Here is a 19,134-nt window from a genome sequence, read left to right on the forward strand (position 1 = left end):
TTGTTGTGGGAGTTTGTAGATGCAGTATATCCAAAAAAAAATCTGGTTTTGAAAAAAACTGAATGAAAAAAAAAGGACAGACAATAAATCAAAAAAACTATTGTCACTGATAAATTCACTTGTACAACAGCATGGTGTTACGTCAACAAAGTTCACTCGACAGCAGCAAATTTAGACACAGAGGAGTATAGTCAAAAAATAATCTTTTGCAGGTGCTTTTTGGGGAGACCTCCACAAAAAACAAGTTTGCAACAGTTACAGTCACTTTCATGGGTAAAGGGGAACTTTCAAAGACGGGTTAGTGAGGCTGATAGAGGGATCCAAGACAATGTAGGCGTGCAGCACATTAATGCCAAACCCACATGAGTCTGAAAAGAAGCAAACACTTGAATGCCTTTCAGTGTGTTGCAGAGCCACATGTGGGAAAGACAAGCAAAGCGCACCATTTAATGAAAGGCTTATCTGCACGGCAACACATACGGGCAAGAGATTCTCCCTCCAATTCTGAACACAGCAAACCAAATTCCTTTTCCTCTTCTTTCACCTACAGACACTAACAGAAAGTTTCAATCTGGTTATCAGGCCTTGTCTCTTGGCTACAGGGCTTGTGGGATACCCCTGCTTCTTGGCAGTCGTTTCTAACTCGAGCAGGAAAAACAGGCTCGGGGTGTGAGTGTGTGCATCTGTGCCTCTGACTCATTCTGCATGTGAGTGTGTTTTGTTTTTATACGAGTGCGAGGGTGCCTATATATCAGGCATGCACATTTTATATGGGCTTTTGTTTGTCCTATAATTTGCCTGCATATGGGTGCATACACATTTGGTTACGGCTTTAAAAAAATAACAGATTAATATATAGGGAGACGAAAGACAGAGGATAATAAAAGAAAAGCTAAAAACTGTATGCATGTTTCCTGTTTCAAGAATGAATCCACCCACTTGCACTTTTTTTGTGCAACAAAGGGATTTATACAGGAGTTTCTTTTTCTGGTCTTTCATTTTTAATCAAAGCAAAAGAGAAATTTTAGACTCATATGTGAATGTATAAGTGACAGAATGGCAGAAACGAAATGTGCTCGTTCTTTTCGTTTTATTTGGGCTAAATTGCCTGAGGGGCAAAAGAAGTCTTTAACATTTTATATCGTCTTCCTCTCCTCAGATTATACTGGGAGTTTTCATATCTGAATTATTCCAATTCCGTCTTTCATTGTTAGTTGCTTTTAGGTATGTATGAGGAGGGGAACTTAAGGTATATAGGGAAGTATACACTGGTTTTGATTTTGTAATACGATAGAGTACCAGAGGGATTGTGTACTTTTGTAGTCCAACCTGGACATTGGCGTCGCCATGGGTTCCCTTGATCAAAAGCAATGAGGATTTTTATGTTGGATTGTAGATTATTTGTGAGAACAAGCTCACTTTTAAGGTAATCTTCACCACTTTTATGGTGCGCGTCTTCCGTGTCAGCCTCTTCAGTCTCGTTTAGCCACTTGTTCGCAACCGCTATTTTTAAGCAATATAAAAGCTTTGAAATACATGAGTGTGAAATTTGGTTGCTTATTTTACGCTGTAGAACGTATCATTAAAAATATGCGAGCACAAACTACTGAACTTACTTCAGGCACTTCAACAAAATCCCGTTCAAGAAACCCACTGACTCCATTCAGCAGTGCCAACTTGTTTTCAAGTTTGAAGACTCATTCCTAAATCGCCCTGTGAAGGTTTTTCAGTAAGATGACCTAACCCTAAAAGGACTTACATATCACTGTTTTTCTCAGAACTCCCACATGCATGTCTGATTGCTGCTTTTACTGCCTCCTGTCTGGGCTCTCAGGTCACCTCTTACCTTTAATTACCTCCATCCGTCCAATCCTGCTTGCATGCCCCCATCCCTCCATTAATTTGTTCCTCCAAATCACTTCTAGTATTCTCTCTTTGAACCGAAACAGCATAGAGTAAGAGACACTATGGTGATGCATGGCACGTAAAGGACAAAGTTGTCGTAGACTAACAATTTGAGTTAAATATTACACACTTCCTCCTCGGTCCTGTATCTCTAAAAAAAAAATTTTGCCTTCCCTTATCGATGCTCTCTCAGCGCCTCTCTCTCTCTCTTGTCTGGTTTCTTTGTCATAATCCACACTGCCATCAGCAGATTCAGCTTCTATTTCATCCTCGAGGCCGCTGAAGATGAAACGTTGAAGCTAGTTTTGCACATAAATGTCTCAGTATGTGCCAGCAGCCCCTCTTAAAAGGTAGACTGCTACTATACCAACACCTTCCTCGTTTCTTACTTATACGTATGCACACATAAATTGTCGCCCGGTAATCCTAAAAAAGGCAGATGTTTTGCTTCTAGATTTGCCTCATTTAGAGTTATCATTTGTATGCCCTATGTGAGCAGGAGGGGAAGGTTGGAAAATGCAGAGATGGTGAGGTAAATTTCCTGTCAGCCAGCCAGTGAACAAGCCAGCAAGCTAACGTGCTGAAAGGCAACGAGAAGAGATTTATGATTCCCCACCTGGATACCTACAGGTTGCTGCTAAGGTAGAAAGCCACTGGAAGAAATCTTGGAAGTTGTGCATGTTTTCGTATGTGCAGGCAGGATTACTACAGTCATGACTGCATGCGGCTGGTTGTGACTCTTTGTTGGAGTCTTTGTGAGGTCCCAGAGAACAAAGGGTCCCAACCTCAGAAGCAGTTTGTTGATAGAATAATTTGTCACCACAATAGTCACCTAATGTTACAGGTGTGCAGCTGAGCTCAAGATGAAGTCAGAGTTTGAAGATGGGTCTTGTCTGACACATAACTACTGAGTATTCATGAATCTCAATGTTGACTGACAATCGTAGCTGCTGTGATCCCTTTGCAAAATGGTCCAATTTAGCTCCAGAATAAGAGCACAGTAACACATGGCCCGGTTGATCGTCCCTCCTCCCCGCTCCCCGGCTAGCCTGCACTATCGTAACTCCAGGCCTGAGCATGCTTACGTCATCTCTGACCAGTATTAAAATCCTGATATTTGGTCAAGAATGCTGCAGAACAGATTAAGTATTTCATCCCAGGAGAGGGACAGGACGGGAATGTTCTTGCAGAAGTGAGACAGACGCTACCCGAGTGTCAGAGATGGCGATACACTCAGAAGCTGCGAACAAACATACTGCTTATGTTGACTCACCAACTAGACGGGACTATAAATTACTCGACTTCCTTCTTCCTGTTTGGAAAAACACTGATAACACAACTGAGCCAGCTCCACAACTATACTCACTCAACTGCATGCATGGGATGCATTTGAAAAAATTTAAAAGAAGCCAATAATGTGTGAATTTATGTCTGTATACACTTCTTTTTGTAAATCCAGATCTGAAGTTGATGTGGAATGAGAAACAGAATTCATCACGAGTCTGCAATATTGTGTAAAATGCAGCTACAAAAAAAAAATTGTAGCAGTCCTTTCTCCCTTTTTAATAAACCAGGTTAGTCTAGAAATCTCCTTGACTCAAGTTGTTTAATGACCATAGCTAATGCCGATGTGCTCTCCCCTCTCTTTGTCTTGTCTTTGTAGCCAGCCTAATCGCTGCTGACAGTCAGCTTTGCTCTTTTATTAGCTCTGCGTCGCTTGCAATCAGTGACAGTGAAGTCAGGCAGCAGGAAGGGCTTGTGTGAACTCAACACCCACTCGGGCCCAGCGCTCAGCCTTGCGAACGCACACGCATACACACTCACATAATTGTGTGCATGTGCATTTACACAAAGAAACTCCTCTTGTCCCAAATCCTCAAATACACAACCTCTCATGCATGCACACAAACATATGTACTTGTACTTGTTTCCATACATTCACACACAAGCATGAAAGTATACACGTGCACATATTTTAACGTGCGTGTGCTTGTTTTGTTTTGTTTTTTTGTTTTTTAAATAATGAAACAGCCTTTACTGAGAGACCACTGGCCTCCTTGTATGTGGGTCAGGTCCATGCAAAGCTGTATTGATTTTTTTTGGATGTGGGTCTGACTATGTGCCCCATGCTATAAAGGCTAATATGACAGCTAGCAAGCAAAACGCACACACTCATTCACAAACGAGAGGCTCCACAGTTTGCTAGCCTCTTCTCGTCAGTGCCCCTTGAATTGGCAGACAATGAACTTGTTTGATAAAGAGGAGGGCTGACATTCGAACGGGCAATTTGTGAGTGACAGGGCAGGAGCGAGGGGTGGGGGTGGGAAGGCCGAGTCAGGAATTTGCTTCACTCTCTTTAAAGAATGTAGCGTCACCCATATGTTCGTCTGCCCTGGTGCTTACTCGATGGAGTGGAAGGGCAGGGATGCGAGAGTGCTCTCTCCCTTTTTTTCTTCCCCTCTCTCTATTTCCAGTCTATTTTGCAGGGCTGATGAGCTTTTCAACTCACTCTGGTGCAGAGCAAAAGCTTAATGCTGTCCTGTCTATTGCATTAAACAATGCAGTGGACATTTAGGACACAGCAGAAAGAGAGAGAGAGATGGTTTTAAAACCTGCGCTAGCTGAGGTCATTCCATAGCTCAGTCACACTGAAATATTCCCAACATTTAAAAAGCTGAAATGTCGCCCATCCCTTCTTCAAGAAAACGTGCTGCACGCTCCACTTAAGCGCTTTTGAATGGGCCCTTATTAATCCCCTTAACTGCAGATTTGCACCTCATATTTACCACAGCTGACCTTTTGACCCTAGCCACTGGCTAACATCTAATGTTGAAAATTGGCTAATTTGCGAAATGGGAGAATTTGGGGGTAAAGACCACTTAGAGCTAATGGTAGCTCATCTGAATATAAGCGCCATGCTCAAGGGAGGGCAAGCACAGGGCAGCAGTGCTACAAGAGTTGGTGAGGTGTATTTGCAAGAATGGGCTATCTCAAAAGAAGCCACATATTTCTCCCCTGCTCATCAATCTGAATAGCTACGACTTTCACCGGTTCCATTATCTTGCCATTCGTTATCCTTGTATGCTGTAGGCTTTTTCTCAATTACAGCCATTTATGGTTTCTGGAGTAATTACATCAAACTCGAGTCAGTTACCTGTAAGGTGTGTTGTACTGTAAATTAATTTGGAAGTTTCTGTCTTACTTCCTTTTCATTTCCTAGTAATAGGTTGTACTTGTTCTTAAGCAAGACAACCAGAGGGGCTGAATGAATTCCCAAGCAGGAAACTGACCTCATGACGGAGCCAGACAGGAGTTCTAGAGTTCATTTCCATCAAAGCCGGGAGAGAGAGAGAACATGATGTGACAAACGATGCAGGCAAGCATATTGTGTCAAGCTGGTACATGCAGAAAAGCCAACTAGTGGATTATTACCTCTCTGTCATGTATAAAACAGCTCAACAAATTAGTCACGTGATAATTTCCTCATATGATGCCAGATATATTCAGAGCTGGTTTACAGTGATATTTGGAGAGTGTTAAACTGTCAACAGTAAATCTGCATCAACAGTTTGAAAAACATCAAAAATGCTCAAAACCATAAGTGATATTTGTACTACAGTCAACATTTTTAGTTAACTCTGGTGGGAAATTTTCATTAAACATTTCCAAAATACACTACACTTTCAAGTTACAATTTTTAAATCTAGTTTTTTTATAAGCTGATTTTACTTTTAAATCGTTTAAAATTATTACATAAAGTAAATTATACAGATTATTAGATATATTTCTTATTCATTCACAATGCAAATTGTAGAACCGCTGTAAGGAAATACTTTTTTTGGATTGATACAACACATTTTTATGAATTGAAGAAAAACAGAGGTACACAATTCCTGCAACACCTGAGAAACGAATTCATGTCCAGCCTCTCCCTTTATCTCCTCCCCGTATATTCAGCATTGCTTATTTTGCTCTTCGTTACCTTCAGCATATTTAGCCAGCCCTTCATTTTCACTCGTCATTCAGGCTAACAGCTTATTCAGCCTGTTTATGGATGGCCCCTTAGAGCTAAATTAATAGAAGAGGCTTTGGGGACCAGAGAGGAAAGTCATAAGCAAGACTGCAATGCTCATTTGCAACGTAGAGGCTAATTACCAATTTGCCACTCTCCAATCTTGTTTCATAATATACGTTCATGACTCAACTTCTTTTGTGTTTTGGTGCCTGCGAGCGATGCATGACTTTTATACAACAGAGGATGCTTTGCGTCTGTCTTCCTTATAACTTCATGTACTGGAGATATTGAGTTCTTAGAATAGCCCAACACAGGCCCAGACATGAGAACGGCGCTGCAATTGCCTTCAGGTTTCATTCTTTTTTGGCAGCATTTTTGATTCTCTGAGAGACGGCGGAGATGACAAAATATATCCAAGAGAAGTTCACTTGGATATCAGTCACCACTCTAAGTTGCTATACAGTGAAAAACATTGATTTCTATTTGAAGTTATAAGTTTTAAGTGTCTGAACAAGTGACAGTTTGTCTTTTTTCGCAATACCACATTGTTCTGCAAGGGGCGATAGTGAGTCATAAAGAAGCTGCAGCTGTTTTGGGCTATAAAGGGACTGTAGCTTAATCACAGGGCTGTGCGTCTACTCATAGAACCAGGAGTTACAGTATGTAACTTTTTTCTTGAAACGTTACCATAACAGCGCAAGGGAACAGCTCCCTAGGCTACTCACCTTAAAAAGCTACCAGGTGAGGTGAATGTGACATAAATTGACTGCTCAACCCTCAGCACTTGCTAACAAATTTACATTTCCTTGTTTCAAACAACAAAGGTGGACTATTTTCAAGCATGATAGTGCCCACTATTGACTTGGTGTTTGAAATGTGAAATGCTGCCTTGTTTAGATTGCCTGTAAATCCTTATGTAGTTTCTTGAATTAGATTAGACATGGACAAGACAAACTCTGAGTAAAAGCCCTGGGATGATAGATAATACGTCATTTGTAGGTGATTTTTACCCAACCAGTGTGTCTGTATCCATCATGATCTATATGGACGTGTGGAAAAATCTAGATGCAATTAAAAAAACTAGCAACAGTGAGCAACACTGACACCATGTATCAAGTGTGTTAGCACTGACTCCAGCCTTTTATGTACTTTTCATCTCTGATTAAACAACTACCAGTAACTGGGGTTCATCTCAGGGAAAACAAAGTCTGTGGATTATTCGGCTTTAAGAACATTCTTTGATAAAGGTGTGTTTTCGTATGTGTTCCTAATACTTCTGCATTGCATTTCTGTCTACCATGAAAGGGTAAGATCACACACACACACACACACACACACACATGTATACATCAGAACACTAACCAAGCTGTGACTTTGGTCATGGTAGATCACAAACAGCATTTAGTCACAGCTGGAATTGCTTCAAATGTGTTTGTTTAAATTCATATTGTTTTGTAGTCTACACATGATCACTCAGTCTACATAACTTGTGTTTTGCTCTGCATTGAAAATTGGGGACACGTTTAATTATGTTGATTTCCCAAATTCATTTGAAGGTGAGGAATTACAATGTGTTTTTAGAAAAAAACAATCATGCTGGCGTCAAGTAAGAAACAGGAGTTGGCAGATAGCCTAGCAATTAGCGTTGTTCTTGTCTATTCCCTGATATTAATAAAATCTAATGAGTGGTTGAGGACCTAAAAGCTACATATAAGATTACAGTTAAATACTATTGATAGCCTTTCAATTGCGTCGCAAAGTGTAACGGTGCTCTTCATTTGCAGCTAGCTAGCAACCAGCTGTCTGCATTTTCAGTGTTGTAAATACAAACATTATACAGTCAAGACATACTGTAATGAATCACAACTGGTTGGAATTTTAAATTCAGTATGTGAACTATCTTCTTGTACTGTGCGTTCCTATGTAAGCTCAAACATACCTAATGCTAAAAACAACCCTTTTTCTATTTCACTGCGGCAGTAAAACGTGATGTAAATTAACTGTATCTTTGCAAGATTTTTTTGTGGTTTTCTGACAGTAATGCTGGTTGCACATTTGATCAAAGAGCAGTTAATGTGTTGTTTTGTTTTTTGTCAAATTAGTTTCAATGACACTGTTGAAGGTAATCAGGACTGAAGCAGAAATACAGTGTTACCTCAGTTAACTTCTATATCTAGATGTGTCCTTGCTTTTCCCTGTGTTAATATGTCAGTGCACACACACACAGTAGTAAACTCAGTGTTGAATCATTAACTGTAGGAAATAGATCATTAAAAGTTCAAAAGAGATCTAGGTTAAACTCACAGAGTGAACATTATACCCTTTAAAAAAAACTTAAAAGGCAAGAGGCAGAGGACACAGTCTATGAATAGTCCAATGAGCTCACGACTGCCGAAGGGTCAGCGTTGCATGTCCATTGAAGACAAGCTGAGTGGAGTTTGTCATTGAAGACATTTACATTTCAAACATTCTCCAGGATATTTAGACAGATGTGGTTAGCTAGTGACCTAGGAGATCAGGGTTAAGCTCATTTCAGGTGATCAGCTGCTGTTGCAGCAGTACTCCAACCTGGGTAAACTATTTCCTGGTTTGTTAATTCACACAGTTTTACATCTTTGAACATTGAACCTTTAATAGGTGAGCAGTTCTGAGCTGATGCTATGTTTCTTAAGAACATTTTGGGAATTGAGTGCAAATTCATCTACGTCCAAGAGGTCATCCACTGTTTTCAATGTAAAGGCTATAAAATTAACACACTCCTGTCATTAAATAGTCCATATCAGTGGAGAGAGAAGGGCAATCAATAAATGAATTGACATGCATCAAAAGCAATATTACATGTTGTTTACAATTATCTCAAAACACTGTTCAAAAGTAGACTAATCTGTGATGGTAGCATATTTCATATGGTCCCATATAACCCCTTTTTGCTACAAAGTTTCACAATGCTGAAAGTACGAGCCATCATTTTTTTTGTTTTTTTTTGTTAGTGCTTTGAAAATGTGACTACAGATTAGACAAAAAGTTGTTTGCAATTGTAAAAAAACAAACAACAACCATATAGTAATCACTGCTGGTGCATGAATTTAGGATTTACATCTTAAAGTCGTGTCAGAACAAAGCAATTAAACTTACTGACAGTCATCCTCGTCATCCTAAAGATCATGCCTCTGAAGATTTGAGCAGATTCACTACGTATCTATTTCAGGCATTTACTGCATTTCTTTGTCATTTTGGATTTGATATGTCAAGAAAATATTGGCTTTTATCATAGGACAAAAAAAAAACCCTTTACCTTCCTTCCTTTTTGAACAGGAAAAAAAAAGTAGTGACTCATCCAATGGTAAAATATGATGATAGTGATGCTACTGGTCCAAGGCATGGGAACGCCCTGTACTCCAGCACAAACATGACCCAGGTTTCAGCACTGGTGTGTGGAGAAAGCCCAGGTCACATAATCAGCTGTGGACCTCAGTGGGAGCTTGTACTGGGCCTCTTTTTAAAGAAAATCTTTCTTATTATGCTTAAAGGGTGGATCGTTATAGGACTGCACCTACACTCATAGGATTAGTTACAATATAAAACTTGTATTCAAGTACTTAAACAAGGTGGGATTTTTTTTTCCCCGATGTCACAGCTGTCTTACCATTCAATTGCGGCAAAGTATGTCCCTAACAGTCGTTTTTTTCAACATGCTAAAAACATACATTTTCATATTAATGTTACCTCTTGCTAAAGCTAGTCTCTTTAGGAACCTAAAGTCTGACTATATAAATTTCCTGGGCTGAATTTTGCAAGCGAACAAAGCTTTACACACATGGAGTGACGGAGTGAGACAGTAGTTTGTACCAATTCGGTGGAACTGTCCATACATCCTGACCCTTTGAGCCACTGACACACCACTGCCCATGGCCTTCTGATCTTTTAAGGGGATCACAAGATGTTCTCTGTGCAATGACATCACTGCATCTCAGAATGAATGACAAAGAAAGAAAGAAAATGTATTTATAGTACAAAGTTACATTCCGACAATTGTCTAATTTCCTCAAGCGTTTGGTGCGTGAACTCGCAGTCAGTGTGCTCATCAAAGGAACGGATTCACTGCCTGTCAAAGGCCGCATAATAAATCCTTGTCATAGAGCCGTCAGTTGCATGCGAGATGCTCCCTTGTTGGTCAGCAAGATGTTTCTCAAACACTCCCGCCTTGCCTCTCAAATTCTCTGTGAGATAATGCCCTAATGATGACCCTAGGCCCACTTTTAATCACTATTTGCATTGCCCTTTTAACAATCATTCCACTCCACTGCAGAATTTTAACTCTGCAAGCATGAGATGAATTCCCATGATTGTTAATTCCTTCACAATCTTTAAGAGCGACAGCATTTCCTTATGACCAAAATATGACACACTCAAAGGAAATAATGGCATATTTGGGAAATGATTATACTGTATCATGCAAAGCAGGCTTGTGGCCTCTTTATATGATGTCGCTCCTGTTCATAGGAGGATGCATGAATTGTAGAATCACTCGGTTTCATAAACGACACAAAAAAATCAAAAGCGACTGAATTCCCATGACACCTTTTTCTGGAAACCTGTGTATAGGGTTAGTCGTAGTGTTTGTAGTGTTTCTATATTTGCATGTACCCTCCTTATCTCATTGTATTTGTCTGCATTGTGATATTTCTTCTTTATTTTCTGGGTTTTTGTCTCATTTACTCCTTATTAATGTAAATCAAATGTAGTCTGCATCTGTCAAGCCTATTACCTGACTGTTTTGTATTTTTCCTAATGTTCAACACAAAAAAGAAGCATGGACTGAGGTTCATGTGAAAGCAAAGCACATATGATGGAAATAACTTTGGACTTTTTTTGTTTTAGATAAGTAAATTGTACACTCATTTCAGTTGGGAAATGTGAATCTTGAAACTAAATCGATGGGTAAGTAAATATATAAACCCAGTTTTCAGACAAAGTTGCACTAATGTTTACAATAAATACACTTTGATTTCAATGTTTTGGATGAATGATGAATTATAGATGTAATTTCTACATGCATGACATACGTTTACAAAACATGGATGGTAATAGTTTGACAGTTAACCTTCTTCTGAATAAAACAGTATTTGATCAAAGTGTTTACATGGGAATAATCCAATTTTCATGATACAGAGCGTCACACACCTACGTTATGACCTTATGTTCTATGTTTTTGTGGACTTATGGTATATACCCCATTTCTATTGTAGTGTGTGTGTACATGTTTTTTTGCCAGAATTTCCAACCCTAGTTTGCAGCCGCTATATTGTGAAGCATTTTGACTAAAACATACGTTGTGAAATGCTGCAAAAAGTCTGTGTGTGGTGCGAGGGTATACGTGTCTACAACAAATTATTTCATCTGAACCTAAAAGTTTAAAATAAACTCTTGTTATCAGTTCTGTGATGTGAAAATTCTATGCCAGTTTACAAGAAATATAGGCCTGTGCTGCGGTAGCGTCAAATTCATGTTTGAGTAATCTACAACTGAATAATAAAGTAGCCCTCAAGGTTTATGTATTTTCCTTTCCCAGGCAGTGTTATTAATAGCCTCATCTTTCTTGCCACCTTAAATACAGGATGAAATATTTTGATGCATTCCAAGCAGAGGGAGTGAGGTCCAGGCCACATAAACATTTGTTTTAATTAATCAATTGATTTCGAGTTAGTTACAGCCTATTGGCCTTCCTCTTTAGCTCTGACTAACCTTGTGTCAAAAAGTCTGCTATTGCCCCGTATGTCACATCTGTGTCTATTTAGAGAAAATCGTTACAGACATGAATTATTTTTTGAGCAATGAAGGACACATCTCTTGTGTTTTCTTTGACCTTGTGTGCAAACAACAAAAAGTAGAGTAATCGATCGCTACCCTCTGAAGATACTGCAATATTGTATTTTGGAATGAACAGTGGGGGGGGGAGAAGTGGAGCCAGATGAACAGCTGTATTGAAATAAACCGCCACCCCATATGCTGAGGGAAAACAATCTCTGCACATTATGGAGAATGAAGATGGAAAAAAAGAGGAGAAAAAAAAAACACTTAATCAACTAACATTGATATTACTTCTGGCAATTAGGAGCATGCTGGTAATGATATGAGTTTTCAGCTGTAAATAATTATGCTGCCTGCGGGCCATACTTTAATTCTCGGCTGTATCCATAAACAATAATCAAACCAACAGCAGCAGGCTAAAAGTTGGAGATTTGTGGTTTGCAGAGCAGTGGTTTAGGAGCAGCTTATTGGAGCCCTGTGGTGATGCCAGGAGTCAGGGTCACCTTCAGGTGCTCCCTCTCTCTCTCTCTCTCCCCCTCGCTCCCCCCATACAGCTCTATTGATCAGCCTGACCACACATGCATGTGCATCAACATTACACATTTGTAATCATAAGACAGTTAAAAGGGTTATAAATAAAGAAGAAAACCCTGAATCAATTAGTGTTTTAGTGGTGAGATGTTTGAAGTGAGCAGAGCACTTTCATGAGAATAAAAATGAACTGAATTATATACTATGACGTCTATACACCAATGCGGCATGGGCTAGGCAATTAATCCTATATTAATTAAAATCAACATTAGCAGGTATTACGGTAACTGAAATTGGGCTGATCATCCATCCATTTTCTGTACCGCTTATCAGTTAAAGGTCGTGGTGGGGCTGGAGCCTATCCCAGCTGACACTGGGTGAGAAGCAGGGTTCACCCTGGACGGGTCGTATGTCTGTATCTACATACACACACACACACACACACACACATACAGTATATATGGCTAAACTCTATTGGCTCCATCTCCTCGCTTCAAGGTCACATAATACAATATGGCGGCGTCAGCAATGAACGAGCCATTATGGATTAAAACTGACAAAAGACTTTCAATACCAGCATGGGTTTACCGTACAGAGACTCTGAAAAGTCAGTGAAGTTCCAGGCCGCCGTATAAAGCTCCAGAGTTGGATATATTCGCGCTGGACGAGAATGAAAACGGCAGTGCGGTCAGCTTCCAGGAGCTTTTCCTGTGGGTATGTCAGTTACTCCTTGCGAAATAAAACCATAACTAATAACAGGTCTATTCAGCCCAGTGCCGTATTCCAGGACATTTTTACAAGGGTGCCCATAATTGGGCATAGAGCCAGTGTGGGGTGGGCATGGCGGGGAAACTTTTATGATATCATGTGATCAAAATGTGTAAATATCGCATTGCTTTACATAACATCTACACACATATATCATCATTAAGCTCTAAGACTCGTGCAAGCATTCAATTAATTGTCTGTATTCAGTGTCAGACTGTTTAACATTTGACAACTACAAGTCCACAGCATAACGGTCTCTGGGAACTTCTAGTTATTTTAACCCTACATCAGTTTTTGTAATTGTTAAGGGAAAGCCAGTTATGCGTTTTTAAGTATAAGAATTAAATTTACAAAGTCAGACAACAGTAAATATAAAATACTCTCCACACAAGAAACCCAAAGTGAACCTAAAAAAAAAAAACAAGTGTGGGGTTTGCCCTGTATTTGCAAATCAACATCATACACTGAGCAAAAGTGGATAATCATTTTTAAATCAAATCAAATCCGAGCACAGAACCTGAAGGTTACTATTCAGGGAAGACTCAGAAAAGGAAGCAACACAATTTGACATACCAGTGAGAGGAGAGGTAGGTGGTGCTCCAGACACTCCTGGTTCTTCATCGCCCACAACTGGCTGGTCAGCTGAGAAGAAATAAAACTCAGTCAGTGTCTGAATACACACACTCACACACATATGTGTTCATCCAGGAGTCCCAGGGACTATCAAAACATGACTTACCATGTTGTGCAGGAGAAGCTGAGGCTTGCTCCGAGTCCGACTCTTTTCTTATTTTATCTTTTTATTTTTTTAGAAAAGAAGCTTTTAATATTTTTATTTCTCTTCACAGCTCTTTTCTTTTCTCTGGGGGAGATGCAATTCAATCAATCAATAAATGTATTGATCATTCTTTCATTCATCAGCTACAACTGCAATGTCCATTAGAATCATTGTTAAATTTGATACAAATCAGTGTGAAAGGCTACAGAGGTTCTTCTAGATGTCTGTCTGGGAAACCCCCAAATTACAGGCTGCAATAGCAGTGTCATCACAGGTTTTATTTTTTTTGCACATATTGTGATGGCTTTGACTTTAAATTTAATAACAATGTTACAGTTAAGCCGTGGCATTTGGGTGAAATTTTCTGCATATTTAAGACACCAAATAAAGCATAAACCTATAAAGACTTTTTACATACCACGGCTACTCGAACAGCTGCTTGAATGTGAAGGCTGTTTGAACTTTATTAACATTATATGGCAGAGTCACAGCACAGACAATGACAGCACCCCCAACCCCCCACCCCACCCCATACACACGTAGCTAGCTGCTGTATAACATTACATAACATCATCGTTTGCTGGACATACACAGCTGTAAAGACACCTTCAGACACCTCCGCCGTTAAGTCATAAAATGTGGCGTTTCTTATGTCATTATCCACTCAGCAAAAGCTAAAAAAAAAAAAAAAAAAAAAAAGCTAAATGCGATGCAGGGTCTAGCTCGCTCAAGCTAGCTGCTGTTAGCATGCTACATGAAAGTTTTCACTTTCAGATGGAAATTCAGGATAAATTTAATGTTAGCTGACCTCACCTCTCAGGTTGTTGTCGTTGCCTGGTCGCCGCACATCTTTGACAAACACAACTTCTGCCTCCGACCCATTCCGACCGCAGCTGGCCTGAATAGTTAAAATTAGTATTTTTCACAGCGGCCATTTTGATATGAAACAGGCCTAATAGTTGACACGGGTGTTGTTAATCCCATGAATAAAAGCTCTGAACTTGCATAGAAGAGAACCTTCTCCGTATCATCATGTCGCAATGACTGCTGTGAAAGGCCTGTTGTACACATGTGACATCCATGTTGGCTGCTCTTCCAATGCAATGTATAACAGTTTAAACAGGGAAAATATGGGGGAAAAAAATAACATAATATGAAAGCGAGAGTTGACAGCTAACTTTTACTCACTGTCAAACAGGAAGCGGCAGCCTGCTGATGTGTATGGACTAAGATGAAGTGCATAATTAAGGAAACATATGAAAGCCGGCACTGGGCCTGAGATTAATTAGGTGTGTGTCAATATCCGCATCAATATCCGATTAACTAATGACACATGGCCCAATGAGGGCTATTGATTTCCTCCAAGTCTGCTGTGTTAATAGGTTGTAGCCAACATTCAGTAGGAAAGCTGACAGAAGACTGTGATGAGACTTTCCCAGCATTCAGGACCCTGAACTGGAACATCAGAAATGTTCCCTCAGTCATCAAACCCCATTCGTGCATTGTGGTATCCTGGGATTTCACTGATTACTGTTACCAAACTGAATTTATTCGGCTTTGCCAGATTTTCCATCCTTTTAGTGATAATTAAAAATGACCCCAAAGGATCCCCTTTCCCAAAACGAAAGAAAAAAGAGAGAGGACTCAATCTAGATTAATGGTGGTGAAATGGCCAACATCATAAGTTAGCCACTTTATGATAATGATTTTAATGATAATAATGAACACTTGGATGAAGGATGAACAATCCCTTGTCCTGGAGTTGAATCCCTATACAGGTTAATTAGGTAAGATAACATCATTAGCCACTCTCATGCCTGCACTGAGAATTAATTGGATAAGATAGAGGTTTAGGTCTATATTTAATCGCATAAACGATCAACGACAGCTTAGCCAGGAATTCGGAGGCCCAAATCGGTGGGCATCTTATTTAGCTCGCATTTATCCAGCTTAATGAAGGGGAAAAGATTCTGGATATTGATGTGTTAGATTTCCTTCACGTGCACCTCATTGATTAAAATGTGAATTCATGATGTATTATTGCATCATGCTAAATTTCCTCTGGTTTCAGTGTTGTGGTATAATCTAAGGACTGTAACTCAGGTCACGTGATTGAATACAGCTGTGTAGCAGTCATAAACATCAGATAAACGTAAATATTTATTAATATATGCAAAGCAAGTGATGACCACTCAGTGCCACTAGAGGCCTAGTGGCTTTACAGTTGTACAAAAAGCAAAGTCTGACCTTGAAGGGAATAATTAGGTGTTGTGGATAATTTGTTCAAGTTGTTCTGAGGAGTCCTAATGTGCCATGTTGTGCATTCTTCAGCCGAACGAGAAACTTTTTTGTTCAAAATATGGTAATATCAAGTATATCATAAATATTCTTGAGTGGAAGTTTTTAGTTTGTGGTTCTTCCCAGAAGGTTTTTATTAAAGGTAGGATAGCATTCTAAAATATTTGCTGATGACTCTCTTACAATGTTAGAAGATTATTTTTATTATTATTATTATTATTATTATTATTATTATTGGTACTTGTACTGCTACTTCTATTTTGGGAACCTTTTGAGCCTTCATTAGAGAGCGTTATTGGACAGTGTCAGGAAACAATGCAAGGGGGATTAAGTACTGGATTCTTAAAACTTTTTCAGTCGCAGTTCTGTTTATTTTTTTTAATTTAAATTTTAGACAAGGACAATATATTTTACAAACGTGCCGCTAATCATACTTTAACATTTTTAGAACGTTAGGACAAAACTCTATTCTTTTCGTCAACATCTTCAAAACATCAGTACAGTAAACAACTATGAACATTATTTGAAACGGTTAACGTCACACACAAAAAAAATCCTTGAGCTCATGAGAGGTAGCTAATGCTATGGCTAGCTCAGATAGCAGCAGTGAAGCTTGCTGTGTTATTGGAGATGCATGAGAAATGCATTTGTCTGTCCCTCCCTCTAAATTCTGCACATGCAATTGTCACGTAGTACATAACAGATGTGTACAAATCAGTGAAAGTACTGTAACTTCAGTCTGCTTGAGTTTGTTGTAATCAGTAATGAAATGTGACAGAGTGTGTACCATACTACCAGTAATGTCTGGTTAGAATAAAACAGTGTGGGAAGAATACGCCACCATGTCACTCTCTACGTTAATAATGAAACATAACTTAAAACACAATTCTATCTGGAAGTTGATGCTGTCATGCCGATGTTTTTTTTCATGTGTTTTTTTTTCTTGGCACCACAAAGGTTGAAGTTATGGTAAAGGGAGCAGAGCGTTTGTTGTGTTTCCACCCCAGAATAGGAAACTTCACACCAGTGTCATCCATCATTCATGCGCTATTTTTGGTTTATTTATACACCTTATCAAGTTCATCTGTTTGAAACCTGAGATCTTTTAATTCAGACTCTCTTGTACTTTTTGCTTAGCTGAGTGAAAGTCAACATGAGGAGGTTATATGAGACTCTGTCTGTGTTGTCAGGGACCGCGTCATCATCACCATGACGATGGCGGTGTAGCTGACCATGGGGAGTGTGTTATCAGGCCTCAGACGGTAACGTTGATTCATTAAGAAAATTATTATTGTGCTATTAGTTGCTATTTGAAAAGCATTTGGCCTTAAATTATTTATCATGGTTTTATCTTTAAATGCATCTGTTATTTGCAGTCAGTAAATTCAGGTAGACTTGGATAGATTCATTTAATATTCCAGTGTATTCTCTGTAAAGAGCACAGCTGAAATTTGTTATTGCACTTGCTTAATGTAGCTTAAATTCACGTGTTGTAGAAGAAAGAGAATGCCCTTCTTCTATGCACATTGTCAACCGTGTGAACTCCATGACTTGTGAGTGCCTGGCTGTTGTCAAACATTAAGAAAAGACCTCTGTCCACAAACAAATAAAATATTCTACGGTGCACGGTGCCCTGTCCCTCAGTGACTATTGAATTACATCCTTTATTCATGTTTGTGGAGAGGAAAAAGCATGTCAAGCGAAGATTTCAGGTCGCGCTATGCCATAGAAAAGGGGAAGTCTAGTGCAACACAGAGCCCACTGTCATTGTGGATTAAGGCTTGATTGGGCTTAGCTGACAGAGGGGATGGTCATTCTCAGGGCAGGAGGGGGAGACAGGAAAAGAGTTGCATGTCAAATGTTGTAACATGTCATTTTACAGAAACAATACAAAATGCACTCTTTTTTGGTTCATTTAAATGTGATAAAAACAACCATCAAATCAGGTGTTTTGGTTTATGAGTGTTAAGCCCCAAATGGTGTACTCAAAGACAATAGCTCTTCATAGCATAAACTGCTGATTTTATGCAAAGAATGCAATGTTTGATACTTAAAGGGTCAGGAGATTTCAAAGTGTGTGTGTGTGTGGGGGGGGCTATTCTTTGGTGTAGGGGAGAAAATCAAATGGGTGCTTGCAATGAGGGACACAGTGGATTATTTGAGACAGTAAAGAACTCACACATGGCCATCTCGAATGCTAAGTCCTCCAAATTAATTTTACTCTGCGGCACTGGAGGTGCATTACATCAACATTTCTGAGGTACAACCCTGCCATGTTATCATTCTTTTTGAATTTAAAATGAACAAGGTGGGGCCATGTGTCACCGATGGTAGAAACTAGTGAAAATGTTATGTACACGTAGGCCAAACCACTATGACATTTAGGCTTATAGTGCATTCCTACAGGCAGCTGGAAAGTGGGAAGGGTTGCTTTTGGAAAGGTCCCACTTCCCATTTAACATTCCAAATAAGGTGCATGGTCACTCCCCAGAAATCTGCTCTGTTTCTGTCATCAGAATGAAAAGTGGCAAACAACCTAACCTTGGGAAAAAAAGAAGAAGGTGAAATTCAATGAAGCTCAACTGTCAGATGAACTATTTCGTGATCAGCGAGGCAGAAGGCTAACGTTATAGTGGCTACACAAAAACGATCTTGATTGTAAAGAACATATTCACGAGAGTCTGCTGTGGAGTGGCGTTTCAGATTGCGGTCGGATGTACAAATGAGTATGACCTTAGAGGAGCAAGTGCGTTTCCATCTTGCTGCCATGTTGACTGAAAGCAAACCTACAACTGTAGATCTCAAAGTTGGCCCACGTTCCTCGTGGGATATTTCAAGTTTCACAGTTTTTCAGTGTTCTCTTTACTCGGAAGTTGAAACTTCCCCCCTTTCCCAAATGTTCATAAACACTGCTTGATGTTGGCTGAGAAAAGCACTCGGTATAATGCCATATATATTTGTTCACTAGCTCGCCCAGTTGTTGCTGTCATTGCCTTAGAAATACACATCCTTGAATTTAGGGATGGAC

At 39.5% G+C, this 19,134-nt stretch overlaps 2 protein-coding genes across 3 annotated transcripts in view; one reads left to right on the forward strand and one right to left on the reverse strand.

The window, feature by feature from the left end:
• The window catches only part of LOC147241789 (uncharacterized), a 94,716-nt gene extending 79,552 nt beyond the window's left edge, over positions 1-15,164 (reverse strand). For both annotated transcript variants that reach the window (XM_086191417.1, XM_086191419.1), the window contains exons 1-3: positions 14,997-15,164; positions 14,622-14,706; positions 13,604-13,672 (exon numbers count right to left, since the gene is read on the reverse strand). In XM_086191417.1, coding sequence (XP_086047543.1) covers positions 13,604-13,672; positions 14,622-14,706; positions 14,997-15,050 — 208 coding nt within the window. In that variant the 5' untranslated portion in view covers positions 15,051-15,164. The remainder of the gene's footprint in view (positions 1-13,603; positions 13,673-14,621; positions 14,707-14,996) is intronic.
• A 2,175-nt stretch (positions 15,165-17,339) lies between these two features.
• Positions 17,340-19,134, forward strand: part of ofcc1 (orofacial cleft 1 candidate 1) — a 92,365-nt gene continuing 90,570 nt past the window's right edge. The window contains exon 1 of the mRNA XM_086192359.1: positions 17,340-17,368. Within this exon, the coding sequence (XP_086048485.1) occupies positions 17,340-17,368 (29 nt within the window). The remainder of the gene's footprint in view (positions 17,369-19,134) is intronic.

The sequence above is a fragment of the Aulostomus chinensis genome, chromosome 21, assembly GCF_037954235.1.
Source record: "Aulostomus chinensis isolate RoL2024-O1b breed Wild chromosome 21, RoL_Achi_v1.0, whole genome shotgun sequence".
NCBI lineage: Eukaryota > Metazoa > Chordata > Actinopteri > Syngnathiformes > Aulostomidae > Aulostomus > Aulostomus chinensis.